At 63.6% G+C, this 14,229-nt stretch overlaps 1 protein-coding gene across 2 annotated transcripts in view; it reads right to left on the bottom strand.

Moving 5' to 3' along the window:
• Positions 1-14,229, bottom strand: part of VAV2 (vav guanine nucleotide exchange factor 2) — a 192,584-nt gene that overhangs the window by 13,768 nt on the left and 164,587 nt on the right. For both annotated transcript variants that reach the window (XM_066255787.1, XM_066255788.1), the window contains exons 13-20: positions 11,255-11,340; positions 10,410-10,542; positions 7,737-7,846; positions 5,630-5,731; positions 5,194-5,282; positions 2,611-2,627; positions 1,889-1,910; positions 897-1,024 (exon numbers count right to left, since the gene is read on the bottom strand). In XM_066255787.1, coding sequence (XP_066111884.1) covers positions 897-1,024; positions 1,889-1,910; positions 2,611-2,627; positions 5,194-5,282; positions 5,630-5,731; positions 7,737-7,846; positions 10,410-10,542; positions 11,255-11,340 — 687 coding nt within the window. The remainder of the gene's footprint in view (positions 1-896; positions 1,025-1,888; positions 1,911-2,610; positions 2,628-5,193; positions 5,283-5,629; positions 5,732-7,736; positions 7,847-10,409; positions 10,543-11,254; positions 11,341-14,229) is intronic.

Raw genomic sequence — 14,229 nt, 5'->3', positions numbered from 1 at the left:
GCAGGGCGGGGGGCGCTGGGGCCCCACCTGGCAGGGCCAGGACCCACCTCCCACCCCTGAGATTCGGGGTCCCCTCTGCCCCGGGGCAGGGTGGGGGGCGCTGGGGCCCCACCTGGCAGGGCCAGGACCCACCTCCCACCCCTGAGATTCGGGGTCCCCTCTGCCCCGGGGCGGGGCGGGGGGCGCTGGGGCCCCCACTTGGCAGGGCCAGGACCCACCTCCCACCCCTGAGACTCGGGGCCCCCTCTCCCCCGGGGCAGGGCGGGGGGTGCTGGGGCCCCACCTGGCAGGGCCAGGACCCACCTCCCACCCCTGAGATTCAGGGTCCCCTCTGCCCCGGGGCAGGGTGGGGGCGCTGGGGCCCCACCTGGCAGGGCCAGGACCCACCTCCCACCCCTGAGATTCGGGGTCCCCTCTGCCCCGGGGCAGGGTGGGGGGCGCTGGGGCCCCACCTGGCAGGGCCAGGACCCACCTCCCACCCCTGAGATTCGGGGTCCCCTCTGCCCCGGGGCAGGGTGGGGGGCGCTGGGGCCCCACCTGGCAGGGCCAGGACCCACCTCCCACCCCTGAGATTCGGGGTCCCCTCTGCCCCGGGGCGGGGCGGGGGGCGCTGGGGCCCCCACTTGGCAGGGCCAGGACCCACCTCCCACCCCTGAGACTCGGGGTCCCCTCTGCCCCGGGGTGGGGTGGGGGGTGCGGGGCCCCCCACCTGGCAGGGCCAGGACCCACCTCCCACCTGAGACTCGGGGTCCCCTCTGCCCTGGGGCGGGGTGGGGGGTGCGGGGGCCCCCACCTGGCAGGGCCAGGACCCACCTCCCACCCGAGACTCGGGGTCCCCTCTGCCCCGGGGCGGGGTGGGGGGCGCTGGGGCCCCACCTGGCAGGGCCAGGACCCACCTCCCACCACTGAGACTCGGGGTCCCCTCGCAGCAGCTCGAGCACATCGCCCGTCTGGAAGGTCAGCACCGGCTTCCCAGGGGGAGCAGGGTTGCCATGGTAATTCTGCACAGCCACCATCTTGGGACCTGCAGGGGACAGGGCGGGAGGGGTGGCTTGGTGACGTCATCCTGCCCGGGAGACCCCGCGTCCGGCACATATCCGTGAAGAGATTCAGGGTGTCACGATCGTGGCCACAGCTCGCTTTCTGTTTTCTTCCAAACGCCTTTTGAGTCCGCGCCCGAGAGCCGGCCACGTGCAGCAGGACAGCCGTCCCCCCAGGCCAGCGATGGCGCGGGGGGGGGGGGGGGGGCTGTGTGGCCCGGGGCAGCTCTAGGGCGGGGACGGGGGTTCCGGCTGAGCCCCCCCAGACCGTGCAGCCCGCTCCTAGACCGGGCCCGGCTCCGAGCTGGCCGCCCCGCGAGGGCCTCGCGCCTACGCTGCGTCCCGGCGGCAGGAGGGCGGCTCTCAGTTTGGGTTTCTCGTGACTGGGTTTCCCAGGGCTCGGGCTGCACAGCCGCCTCACAGCGCCTGACGCTCCCGATTCTCAACACTTAAAAGTTTACAGCTACCGTCTGTGACGCCACGCGGTGCAGGGGTGGCTGGGGGTGGGCAGGACGAGAGGACAAAACGGTCAAGTGACAGCGGGAACATTCCGACGTCCCCTCTGCTCGGGGCTCCGGGTTGCAACTCAGGGCCTTTCCCTGGGCGGAAAGGACCCTGACCCCCTGCTGGCTGGGCCCTGTCCCCACGCCCAGCACTTCCTCACCGGATACAAACGGCTCCCAGGAAAGGTGGCCGTGAGGACGGGAGGGACCTGGAGCCCTGGGACAGCACACGGGGTGGGAGGCTGGGGACAGCCGATAAGTCACCATGGCCAGGCCCAAGGTCTGTGCCCAGGGTGACCGCTGACAAGAACAATAGCTGAGAGGGCCCAAGCCTTGCGGACTCACCTGGTCCTGCTCCAGGGGCGTCCTGTGAGGGCAAGGACAGAGAATAGTGATGGAGGAAGGCTGCCCAATGTCCGACACTCCCCCCACACTCCCCAGGAGAAGGGCCAAGGCGGGAAGTGGCAAAGGGTATCTTAGACTCCTGCGGGCATTTGTGACACATTTCCCTAAGTGACACTATTCTTACAATATCTTTCACCTTTCTGTCCGTGTAGAGCCCTGGGGACATCCACCCCCTTCCCACTCCCTCACCCTACCATTAACTCCCACCTCCTCCAGGAAGCCTGCACTGACCACCCCAGCCCTGGAGCCTCCCCAGTCTGAGCTGGGGGTTTGTCATCTGCGTGGGACATGTCCTGCTGCAGACAACTAGACGCTTCTCTTCTCCGAGCAGGGCTTAGTAAGCACCCTTTAAATGCTGGCTAATTTGACTGAACCCCACAGCTGGGGCAAGACACAATGTCCACACCCCATAAGTGACTTCAGGGACTTCATTCCCAGGTCAGCTAAACAGAGGGCTCTGAGCCAAATCGGGATGGGGGCGGGTGGGCAGAGGCATGGCACAAAGCTAGACCCCCACCGCCGTGAGCTAGCCACTGGGCAAGCGGGCAGGGCGGCAGCTGTCGGCCCCAGGCGTGCCGGGAGCTGGGACAGTGGGGCCTTGCTGGGCACACCGGGTGAGCGGGGTGCAGGGCCACAGGAAGAGCGTGCCTTGGCGGACTCACCAGGTCTGCAGGCGAACCTGAAAAGGAAGCATGTCGGGCCTTAGACGGCACGCCGCCTGCACCGTGGACCAAGCGGCTCTCACCCACAGCGCGAGAGAGGTGCGCTTCCAGGCCGCTCGGGTCAGACGCGGGCTAGACACGCAGAGCTGGTGACCACGAGAGCCGCCCGGTTAGTTACTTCTAATGGCAAACTCCAAACTCCCGTGTCAGGGGCCCACAGGCGAATGTAACCGCGTAATCAGACTCAATGCCAACAGCTGTGCTGTCCTTGTGTCCTCTGCTCTTTCTACGCGTCCCCCGACCTCATACCAACACGCTGTCTCGGGTTATTTCTCGATATTTATTTCCTTCTGGGGCTGTCTTTTATTTTTTCTCCTCCAGATTTTTGACAACAAAGCATTTGACTTTTAGGATCAGAAGGACACAATGCCGGAAGAAAAAGGACAGTCAGCCAGGGTGACGGAGGGACACGCGGCCACAAGGGGGCAGTATGGATGGGAGCAGCTGAAAAGTGGTGTTGGGGGGGGCCAGCAGGGAGGAGACTGGAGGGAGTACCGGATCTGGACCGGGCTGCAGTGGGCTGCACGGGGCTCGTGGTGAGGACCAGGGGGCCGGGCTGACCTGTCGGACCCCCTCTCCCTCTCAGGACACTGGGCCAGCACTCCACAGTAAATAGGAAAGGGACAGAACGTTCTCTTCTTGGTGGTGGTGTCGGGGGTGACCCGTCGGCCTGCTGCGTTTCGCTGTCTACCTGGAGCGAGCGAGCCCGCCTCTCAGGGAAGCTTCCCCGAGTGGGAACCGCAGTTCGACGTCACCGTCTCACCGGGACGAGGGGGCGTGGGCCACCCACAGCATGAACGGGGAGCAAGCAGGCTGGCCCTTGCTGGTGCCCCTGCGGCCTCCGCTTCAGAATGAAGCCTCGACATCTGCCCCCTTATGCAACTTGCCCGTGGAGGCTCTAAAACCTTCCGGAACCATCTAGGGCCTTCTGGCTGCCTGTCTAGCTGCTCCAGGTTGGGTACCCTCCTCTCCCCACAAACCAATATGTTTCAGATGAGCCTCAGTAGTCCAGGTGCCAGCCAGGCAGGCGGGCTCCAGCCCCTTCCCTCTCTGAGCCTCAGGCTGCCCCGTCTGACAAATGGGCACACCAAGAAGGGAAACATTGAGGGTGTGTGCGTGCATGTGCGTGCCTGTGTGTGTGCAGGCATGTGTGTGTGTGCAGGCATGTGTGTGTGTGCGTGCGTGCCTGTGTGTGCAGGCATGTGTGTGTGTGTGCGTGCATGCCTGTGTGTGCAGGCATGTGTGTGTGTGTGCGTGCCTGTGTGTGCAGGCATGTGTGTGTGTGTGTGCGTGCATGCCTGTGTGTGCAGGCATGTGTGTGCGTGCCTGTGTGTGTGCAGGCATGTATGTGCGTGTGTGCCTGTGTGTGCAGGCATGTGTGTGTGTGTGTGCGTGCATGCCTGTGTGTGCAGGCATGTGTGTGCGTGCCTGTGTGTGTGCAGGCATGTATGTGCGTGTGTGCCTGTGTGTGCAGGCATGTGTGTGTGTGTGTATGCCTGTGTGTGCAGGCATGTGTGTGTGTGTGCGTGCCTGTGTGTGCGTGTGCATGCCTGTGTGTGTGCAGGCATGTGTGTGCGTGCCTGTGTGTGTGCAGGCATGTATGTGCGTGTGTGCCTGTGTGTGCAGGCATGTGTGTGCGTGTGTGCGTGCATGCCTGTGTGTGCAGGCATGTGTGTGTGCGCAGGCATGTGTGTGTGTGTGTGCGCATGCAGGCATGTGTGTGTGTGCCTGTGTGTGTGCAGGCATGTGTGTGTGTGCCTGTGCGTGTGCAGGCATGTGTGCGTGTATGTGTGCCTGTGTGTGTGCAGGCATGTATGTGCATGTGCGTGCCTGTGTGTGTGTGCAGGCATGTGTGTGTGCGTGTCTATGTGTGTGCAGGCATGTGTGTGTCTATGTGTGTGTGTGTCTATGTGTGTGCAGGCATGTGTGTGCGTGCATGTGCGTGTGCAGGCATGTGTGTGTGTGCATGTGCGTGCCTGTGTGTGTGTATGTGCGTGCCTGTGTGTGTGCAGGCATGTGTGTGCGTGTGCATGTGCGTGCCTGTGTGTGTGTGTGCGTGCCTGTGCGTGTGCAGGCATGAACCACCCCCACGGCTGTAGCTGAGGAGGGCCAGGCACTCCGGGTATAGAGAACCCAGGATCAGAAACCTCCAGGCAGCTGCTGAGAACGTGCTGGGTCCATTTCCGGGGCAGATTCTAGCCGTTTACTGCATTGGGGCAGGGGACACAGAAGAGGCAGAGGAGCCCTCCACGGAGCAGTTAGGAGGGAGGGTTTGGCATGGAATATCCCCAGGCCCCCTGCCCCTTGACACTGTGACCCCGGGCAGGGGTCCTCCCCTCTCTGAGCCTCGGTTTCCTCATCTCTGTTCCGGGGCGTCACCACGGCAGGAAAGGAGCATGTAACCACTCAGCCAGGGCCAGGAGGGTGGCAACAGGACCCTCGGCTGAGGGTGTGACGTGTGGACCCGAGGACCAGCCCCCAGGGCTTGAGTCTGCCCCACGGACGGGGTGGGGGGGTACTCACTGATCTTGCAGGGAGGTGTCACCTCCAGACACTCCTTGTGTGCCCCGACGCCACACTTGGTGCACAGGTACCCCTGGTAGAAGGTGCCCCTGTGGCAGGGGAAGGAGGTGGAGGTGAGGTGGGGGCTGCCCGGACCCCCGCACCCCAGAGTCGCACCAGGCCCGCCTCATTGTCCCCACAGACCACCCACCCCTCACAGCCCTGGGCCTCCGGGACCCCTACCCTAACCTGCAGCCTAGTGATGCTCTCCCCAAGGACAGCCCTGCCTTGCTCTACCATCCACGCAGCCAGCCCTGGGCACCTAGATCTGACACGGATGGAGCCCAGCCTGGGGGTGGCGGAGGGAGGTGGTCAGCGGGCGATGGGGACACAGGGCACACGCAGCACTTCGCTGCCTTGGGGGCTGGGCAGGGGGCAGGGACAGGAGGCCCCTCACCTGAGGAACATCCTGCAGGCTTTGCAGTTGGTGGTCTTGTCAAACGTGTACATCTGGAAGCTGTGGTGGTTGGCATTGGCTTTGTCGGGCTTGATGTTCGACCTGCCCGGAGGGAGAGATGCCCGGTCCCCTGAGCCCCACACCAGCCTGGCTCGGCCAGGATGCAGCACCTGGGGCTGCCCGTGACACCCAGCTATGGTGGGGGTCTGAGTGGGGACGCTGAAATGCGCTACGCTGGCGTGAGAGCCCACCTGGGCGAAGGAGAGGGTTAAGGGTGGGCACGGCTGTGTCGAGACTCCGCAGGTGAACACTCAGCACCTCGTGTGCATGGGCAGGAATGAAACCCCCTGAACTAACAGTGCACTGGAGCCCACGACAGGCGCCCTGAAGCCCTTAGGGGACATGGGCGGCCTCCGTCCTTCACCTAGAGACACATCCACCCTCAGAGGGCGCGGAATGAAACCCCCTGAACAAACAGCACGCTGGAGCCCACGACAGGCGCCCCGAAGCCCTTAGGGGACATGGGCGGCCTCCGTCCTTCACCTAGAGACACACCCACCCTCAGAGGGTGCGGAGAACGGCAGGGCGGCGGCCAAGCCAGCAGGTGCATCGGAGGGTGCTCGCCACAGCGCGCTCTCGGCGGTGGGAATACTCAGAACCGTTTACAACAACACTGGGGAGAAAACCAGCCCCCCTGAGAGCTGAGGGGCACACGTGGAGCCACCGTGGGCTGACGGCTGTCTGTGCGGACGTGTCCCGACGTGTCCCGTTTGACCCTCCCAATAACCCCACAGCCTGGCCCTCCTTCCGTCTCCACCTCACCAGACGGGAAGGGCTGGGAGATGAGCACACCTGCCCACCTGACCGTGGGGTCTGAGGGCACGAGGGACCCTGGCACCCGGCCTCAGGCCTAACGTGTCTGAGGACACCCTATGACCCGCTGACGACCTTTCCCTATTGGATACATTGGGGCCCCTCCTTCTAGGTTTCATGGGAAAACCAGCTTTGTGGGTACCATAAAGAGGTGATAATCCACCAGCCTGTGAGGTCCTGAGGGTGCGGGTCCCCACGGGTCCACCTGGCATCACTCTGCCTGGCAGGTGTGCAAAGCTTGGGGCAGCAGTTAGCTAGCCCAGCTGGGACAGCCGGTGACAGAGGGAGGGCCCTCATGCCCAGGTAGAATGTAAACTAGCTAGGATGCCATCGAAGTGGGGCTGATGGTGACAGAGCCCATCTCAGTCTCTGGGCATCAGCATGAGCCCTCACGGGAAAGAGTCCAGACCCTGGCCAGTTGGCTCAGCAGTCGAGTATTGATTGCCCTGGGGTGTGGAAGTCCTGGGTTCGATTCCCGGCCAGGGCACACAGGAGAAGCGCCCATCTGCTTCTCCACCCCTCCCTCTCCTTCCTCTCTGTCTCTCTCTTCCCCTCCCGCAGCCGAGACTCCACTGGAGCAAGGTTGGCCCGGGCGCTGAGGATGGCTCCATGGCCTCTGCCTCAGGTGCTAGAATGGCTCTGGTTGCAACAGAGTAACATCCCAGATGGACAGAGCATCGCCCCCTGGTGGGCGTGCTGGGTGGATCCCAGTCAGGCGCATGCAGGAGTCTTTCTCTGCCTCCCTGCCTATTAATTAAAAAAAAAAAAAAAGCACCTCCAACAGCACCCAGCCGGGCCCCGGCCCGGCACACGCGATACAGCACCCAGCCGGGCCCCGGCCCGGCACAGGCGATCCAGCACCCAGCCGGGCCCCGGCCCGGCACACGCGATCCAGCACCCAGCCGGGCCCCGGCCCGGCACACGCGATCCACCACCCAGCCGGGCCCCGGCCCGGCACACGCGATCCACCACCCAGCCGGGCTCCGGCCCGGCACGCGCGACCCTCACACTCAGCACGCGCGACCCCCACACTCAGCACGCGCGACCCCCACACTCAGCACGCGCGACCCCCACACTCAGCACGCGCGACCCTCACACTCAGCACGCGCGACCCCCACACTCAGCACGCGCGACCCCCACACTCAGCACGCGCGACCCCCACACTCAGCACTCGCGACCCCCACACTCAGCACTCGCGACCCTCACACTCAGCACGCGCGACCCCCACACTCACATGGCCATCTCGAACTGCTCCACCCACTTCCTCTTCATGTCCTCCGTCTTGCAGAAGAACTGGAAGCCCTGCTTTCCTTGCAAGTGAATCAGGTAGAAGCCATAGGACCACTGTGGGAGGAGACGGGGCAAGCTTGTCGCTGGGCCATGGCAGATGTGTGCAGGCATGCGTTTGTGTACAGTGAACACACGTGTGCGTGGCTATGCCTGCGTGTGCCCAAGTGTGCGTGTGCGTGAGTACAATGTACTTCTGCGCATGTGCCCGTGCCTGCATGCACATGTGTGTATGCATGTGTGTGTACAGGGCACTCAAGCCTGTGTCTGCACACGTGTGTACACAGGTGCAGGTACACGCCTCTCCAACAAACTTCCCTGGGACCCCTCTCCCTCCCCCTCCACGATGTGCCCTCAGTTGAACTCTGCTAGTGCAGCTGGGGGTTGTCCCTATGACTGAGCTGGGTCCCTCGGGAGCCCGCATTCGAGAACCCGCCCTAGACCCCTCCCACAACACCCACCCACCCACTTTCACTTCCTAAATGCAGTGCTAAAAAAACTCACGTCTCTGAAGGAGATCAACAGAAAGAAAAAGGTGGGGGAGATGGCCATGGGCCTGGGAAGCCTGCGACAAAGCCCCACAGCCGCCCCATGCCCTCAGCACCCACCTGGCCGGGCCGTCTCCGGGGCTTTCAAAGGGGCCCAGGAAGAAGTTTGGAAAAACCTGAGCCCGTTCGTTAGAAATGATGGAGGGGAAAAGAAAGGAGGGAGGAGGGACCCAGAGATGAGGAGAGGAGGGAGGAAGGGAGGGAGGCAGGGAGGGAGAGAGGGAGGGACGACAGAAGGGGACTAGACACCCCCCCCCCGGCCAGCTACAGTCCTTGACCTCTAGTGAATGGAGCGAGGGGACACCAGGCAGGATGGTGGACCTTCACCTGACGCCCTCTGTAACGGGCAAATCCTTTATCCTGCACAGATGCCACCACCCTAATTAAGAAGCTAGGGAAGGAAGAAAGCCAGGGGCCTGACCCTCCTCGGGCCCAGCCCAGTCCACCAGGACCGCATTCCCGGCTCAGGAAAGAAATGCGGCATGGGCCCCGAGGTGTAAAAAGCCGCCAGGAGGCGCCAGGTGCTTACCATTTTCCCGTGAGACTAGAAAGCATGAGGAGAGGAAAGGAAGAGGAGACGGGGTCATTACAGGACTCGGCCCGGCCCCGAGGTGGGCATTGCCGCTCAGGACACTGACCCCTGCCGTGCACCCTGGGATGGGGCAACCAGGGCAGGGCCTTCCTCCCAGACGGCGAGGTTCTAGGGCCCTGTGTCTCCAGCCCAGAGCCTGGGGCGTGACCTCAGGTCACCACCTCTGGGGCCCCGGTAGCTTGTTTCAGACATCAGGGTGAGGCAGGCCACCCCCAGTCGCTCTTCCTGGAGGCACCTGCATTCTACACTGTACACTCAATGTCCAGGGCCTGGGGTCTTAGCACATTGGCTTCTGGCCCCCTCACCTTGCTCAGAGCTGCTCACACAAGTGCTCGAGGTCTGTGTGCAGAAGCCTCTGCAGAAGCAGGACTGGACAATAGGGTACATACAGTACCGCAGCCCTGTCCCAGCAGCCATGGCCCCGCCCCCAAAGTCCTGACCCCACCCTCAGCAGCCACAGCCCCGCCCCCAAAGTCCTGACCCCACCCTCAGCAGCCATGGCCCCGCCCCCAGAAGTCCTAATCCCACCCTCAGCAGCCATGGCCCCACCCCCAAAGTCCTGACCCCACCCTCAGCAGCCATGGCCCCACCCCCAAAAGTCCTGATCCCACCCTCAGCAGCCATGGCCCCACCCCCAGAAGTCCTGATCCCACCCTCAGCAGCCATGGCCCCGCCCCCAGAAGTCCTGACCCCACCCTCAGCAGCCATGGCCCTGCCCCCAAAAGTCCTGATCCCACCCTCAGCAGCCCTGCCCCGCCCCCAGAAGTCCTGACCCCACCCTCAGCAGCCATGGCCCTGCCCCCAGAAGTCCTGATCCCACCCTCAGCAGCCATGGCTCCACCCCTCAGCAGCCATGGCTCCGCCCCCAAAGTCCTAATCCCACCCTCAGCAGCCATGGCCCCACCCCCAGAAGTCCTAATCCCACCCTCAGCAGCCATGGCCCCACCCCCAGAAGTCCTGATCCCACCCTCAGCAGCCATGGCTCCACCCCTCAGCAGCCATGGCCCCACCTCTAGCTGCCATAGCCACTTGGCCAGATACCAGAGTCCAACAGTTCACCAGCACCTCCCTCCCCTTCCGAAGGGGGTGGGTGGGGCGGGCAGGAAGGGCCTGCTTGCTGCAGGGGTCAATGTGGGCTGGAGGCAGGAGGCCAAGGTCTAAGGCCCGGGCTCTCAGCCAAGTACTTGGGGCTGGTCCCCTGCTCAGTGTCCGCACTGGGGAGCTGTGATCCTGGCCACACCTACTCCCAGGACAGATGCAAGGACACAAGGCCAGGGAAGTGCAGGGCCCGGCAGAGTGGGCCCGCCTTCCACAGAAGTCAGTGAGGAAAGAATGACTGACAAGGGAAGCTGCCCAATCAGGGTCAGCACTGACCTGCGCTCTGCTTCACCTGTTCCCAAGGCCACCCCACAGCTCCTCCCTCAGTGGGCATGACCACCTGCCCACTTGCTTGGTGTGGCCCAGATGCCCCAGGACCCACCTTCTTGACATCTTTGTTGTTCATGGGGTCGTCGGTCATCTTGTGGAAGAGCAGCTCGATGATCTCCTTCAGCTCGTAGCTGTAGCCCCTCCTTTTGCAGACGATGACCACCTTGTCAAACAGGAACAGGTACCTGGCCCGACGGCGTGACCAGGGGGCCATCAGCATGGCCTGTGCACTGGCCTCCCAGGCCATGGGATAGAGCCCGAGCCCTGCCCTCTGCCTGACTCGCCCTCTCACGCTGACCCTCAGCCAGGTCTCATCTGCTCATATACCTCCTCCAGGAAGCCCTCCCTGACCACCCTCTCCCATGGCCCAAGGCGTCTATGGTGGGCTCCTCTACCCCCCCAGCTCCATCTCCCACTAACTAGACTGGGACCCCATGGGGGCCAAACCCACACGTGCTGTGACCCCAGCCAGGCCCCAGGTCTCACACACAGTAGGTGTGTGTGTGGAGGACTGGACAACAACATCCTCCAGTCCTGCCAGGTCAGCCTTGCCGTCCTTGTCGCCCGCCCAGGCACTCCCTTGGTCATTTGGCAAAGAGCTCATGTGGTCATTCTGTCTGCCTGGCTCCTAGGACACGTGAGCTCGCCAGCCAGGGCCTCCGGCTGCCCCCATGCCCGGCCCAGTGCCGACCACGGGCAGGGCACCCCCACGGGCGAGGCAGCCGTTGGCTGATGTGGTTCACCAGCGCTCTTGCCGATAAGGAAGGAAACAATTAAAATGGAGCAACACAAAGCCGAGTGGGCAGGCAGCTCTTAAAGAGCCGTTTCCAGACCTGTGGGGGTGTGGGCGCCTCACTACGCCGGACACCACCGGCCTGGGGCCGCCGCACCCCTCACCTGTCTTGCTTGGTGTGGTTGACGATGGACCGGACCTTCAGCTCCCCGTCGATCTTCGGCCTCCCAAACTCCTCCAGTTTCACTTGCTGGGAAGGAAGGGCGAGGCCGTTAGCCCCAGAGCGAGGGCAGGACCCTCTCGTCCCAGCACCCCCATCGGGAGAAAGGGCTGGTGTGCCCGAGCCCAAGGGGGACGTTTCCCGCAGAAACCAGGGGTGGAAACCCAGTGCGAGGAACCTGGTGGACCCTGGCTGGCGCTTAGAACAAGGGGACACAGCGGGTGACAGGGGGAACCTGGTGGACCCTGGCTGGCGCTTAGAACAAGGGGATACAGCGATGACAGGGGGAACCTGGTAGACCCTGGCTGGCGCTTAGAACGAGGGGACACAGCGGGTGACAGGGGGAACCTGGTGGACCCTGGCTGGCGCTTAGAACAAGGGGACACAGCGATGACAGGGGGAACCTGGTAGACCCTGGCTGGCGCTTAGAACAAGGGGACACAGCGATGACAGGGGGAACCCGGTGGACCCTGGCTGGCGCTTAGAACAAGGGGACACGGCGGATGACAGGGGGAACCCGGTGGACCCTGGCTGGCGCTTAGAACAAGGGGACACGGCGGATGACAGGGGGAACCCGGTGGACCCTGGCTGGCGCTTAGAACAAGGGGACACGGCAGATGACAGGGGGAACCCGGTGGACCCTGGCTGGCGCTTAGAACAAGGGGACACAGCGATGACAGGAGGAACCTGGTAGACCCTGGCTGGTGCCTAGACCAAGGGGACACAGCGATGACAGGGGGAACGTGGTGGACCCTGGCTGGTGCCTAGAACAAGGGGACACGGCGGATGACAGGAGGAACCTGGTAGACCCTGGCTGGCGCTTAGAACAAGGGGACACAGCGATGACAAGGGGAACCTGGTGGACCCTGGCTGGCGCTTAGAACGAGGGGACACAGCGATGACAGGGGGAACCTGGTGGACCCTGGCTGGTGCTTAGAACAAGGGGACACAGCGGATGACAGGGGGAACCCGGTGGACCCTGGCTGGCGCTTAGAACAAGGGGACACAGCGATGACAGGAGGAACCTGGTAGACCCTGGCTGGTGCCTAGAACAAGGGGACACAGCGATGACAGGGGGAACGTGGTGGACCCTGGCTGGTGCCTAGAACAAGGGGACACGGTGGATGACAGGAGGAACCTGGTAGACCCTGGCTGGCGCTTAGAACAAGGGGACACAGCGATGACAAGGGGAACCTGGTGGACCCTGGCTGGCGCTTAGAACAAGGGGACACAGCGATGACAGGGGGAACCTGGTGGACCCTGGCTGGTGCTTAGAACAAGGGGACACAGCGGATGACAGGGGGAACCCGGTGGACCCTGGCTGGCGCTTAGAACAAGGGGACACGGCGGATGACAGGGGGAACCCGGTGGACCCTGGCTGGCGCTTAGAACAAGGGGACACAGCGGATGACAGGGGGAACCCGGTGGACCCTGGCTGGCGCTTAGAACAAGGGGACACGGCGGATGACAGGGGGAACCCGGTGGACCCTGGCTGGCGCTTAGAACAAGGGGACACGGCGGATGACAGGGGGAACCCGGTTGACCCTGGCTGGTGCCTAGACCAAGGGGACACAGCGGATGACAGGAGGAACCTGGTGGACCCTGGTTGGTGCCTTGAACAAGGGGACACGGCGGATGACAGGGGGAACCTGGTGGACCCTGGCTGGTGCCTAGAACAAGGGGACACAGCGGGTGACAGGGGGAACCTGGTGGACCCTGGCTGGCGCTTAGAACAAGGGGACACAGCGATGACAGGAGGAACCTGGTAGACCCTGGCTGGTGCCTAGACCAAGGGGACACAGCGATGACAGGGGGAACGTGGTGGACCCTGGCTGGTGCCTAGAACAAGGGGACACGGCGGATGACAGGAGGAACCTGGTAGACCCTGGCTGGCGCTTAGAACAAGGGGACACAGCGATGACAAGGGGAACCTGGTGGACCCTGGCTGGCGCTTAGAACGAGGGGACACAGCGATGACAGGGGGAACCTGGTGGACCCTGGCTGGTGCTTAGAACAAGGGGACACAGCGGATGACAGGGGGAACCCGGTGGACCCTGGCTGGCGCTTAGAACAAGGGGACACAGCGATGACAGGAGGAACCTGGTAGACCCTGGCTGGTGCCTAGAACAAGGGGACACAGCGATGACAGGGGGAACGTGGTGGACCCTGGCTGGTGCCTAGAACAAGGGGACACGGTGGATGACAGGAGGAACCTGGTAGACCCTGGCTGGCGCTTAGAACAAGGGGACACAGCGATGACAGGGGGAACCTGGTGGACCCTGGCTGGCGCTTAGAACAAGGGGACACAGCGATGACAGGGGGAACCTGGTGGACCCTGGCTGGCGCTTAGAACAAGGGGACACAGCGGATGACAGGGGGAACCCGGTGGACCCTGGCTGGCGCTTAGAACAAGGGGACACGGCGGATGACAGGGGGAACCCGGTGGACCCTGGCTGGCGCTTAGAACAAGGGGACACAGCGGATGACAGGGGGAACCCGGTGGACCCTGGCTGGCGCTTAGAACAAGGGGACACGGCGGATGACAGGGGGAACCCGGTGGACCCTGGCTGGCGCTTAGAACAAGGGGACACGGCGGATGACAGGGGGAACCCGGTTGACCCTGGCTGGTGCCTAGACCAAGGGGACACAGCGGATGACAGGAGGAACCTGGTGGACCCTGGTTGGTGCCTTGAACAAGGGGACACGGCGGATGACAGGGGGAACCTGGTGGACCCTGGCTGGTGCCTAGAACAAGGGGACACAGCGGGTGACAGGGGGAACCTGGTGGACCCTGGCTGGCGCTTAGAACAAGAGGACACGGCGGATGACAGGGGGAACCTGGTGGACCCTGGCTGGCACTTAGAACAAGGGGACACAGCGATGACAGGGGGAACCTGGTGGACCCTGGCTGGCACTTAG

This window comes from Saccopteryx bilineata, chromosome 2 (assembly GCF_036850765.1).
Source record: "Saccopteryx bilineata isolate mSacBil1 chromosome 2, mSacBil1_pri_phased_curated, whole genome shotgun sequence".
Classification (NCBI taxonomy): Eukaryota; Metazoa; Chordata; class Mammalia; order Chiroptera; family Emballonuridae; genus Saccopteryx; species Saccopteryx bilineata.
The sequence above is the reverse complement of the archived record's forward strand: the minus strand, read 5'-3'. Positions and strand labels throughout refer to the sequence as shown.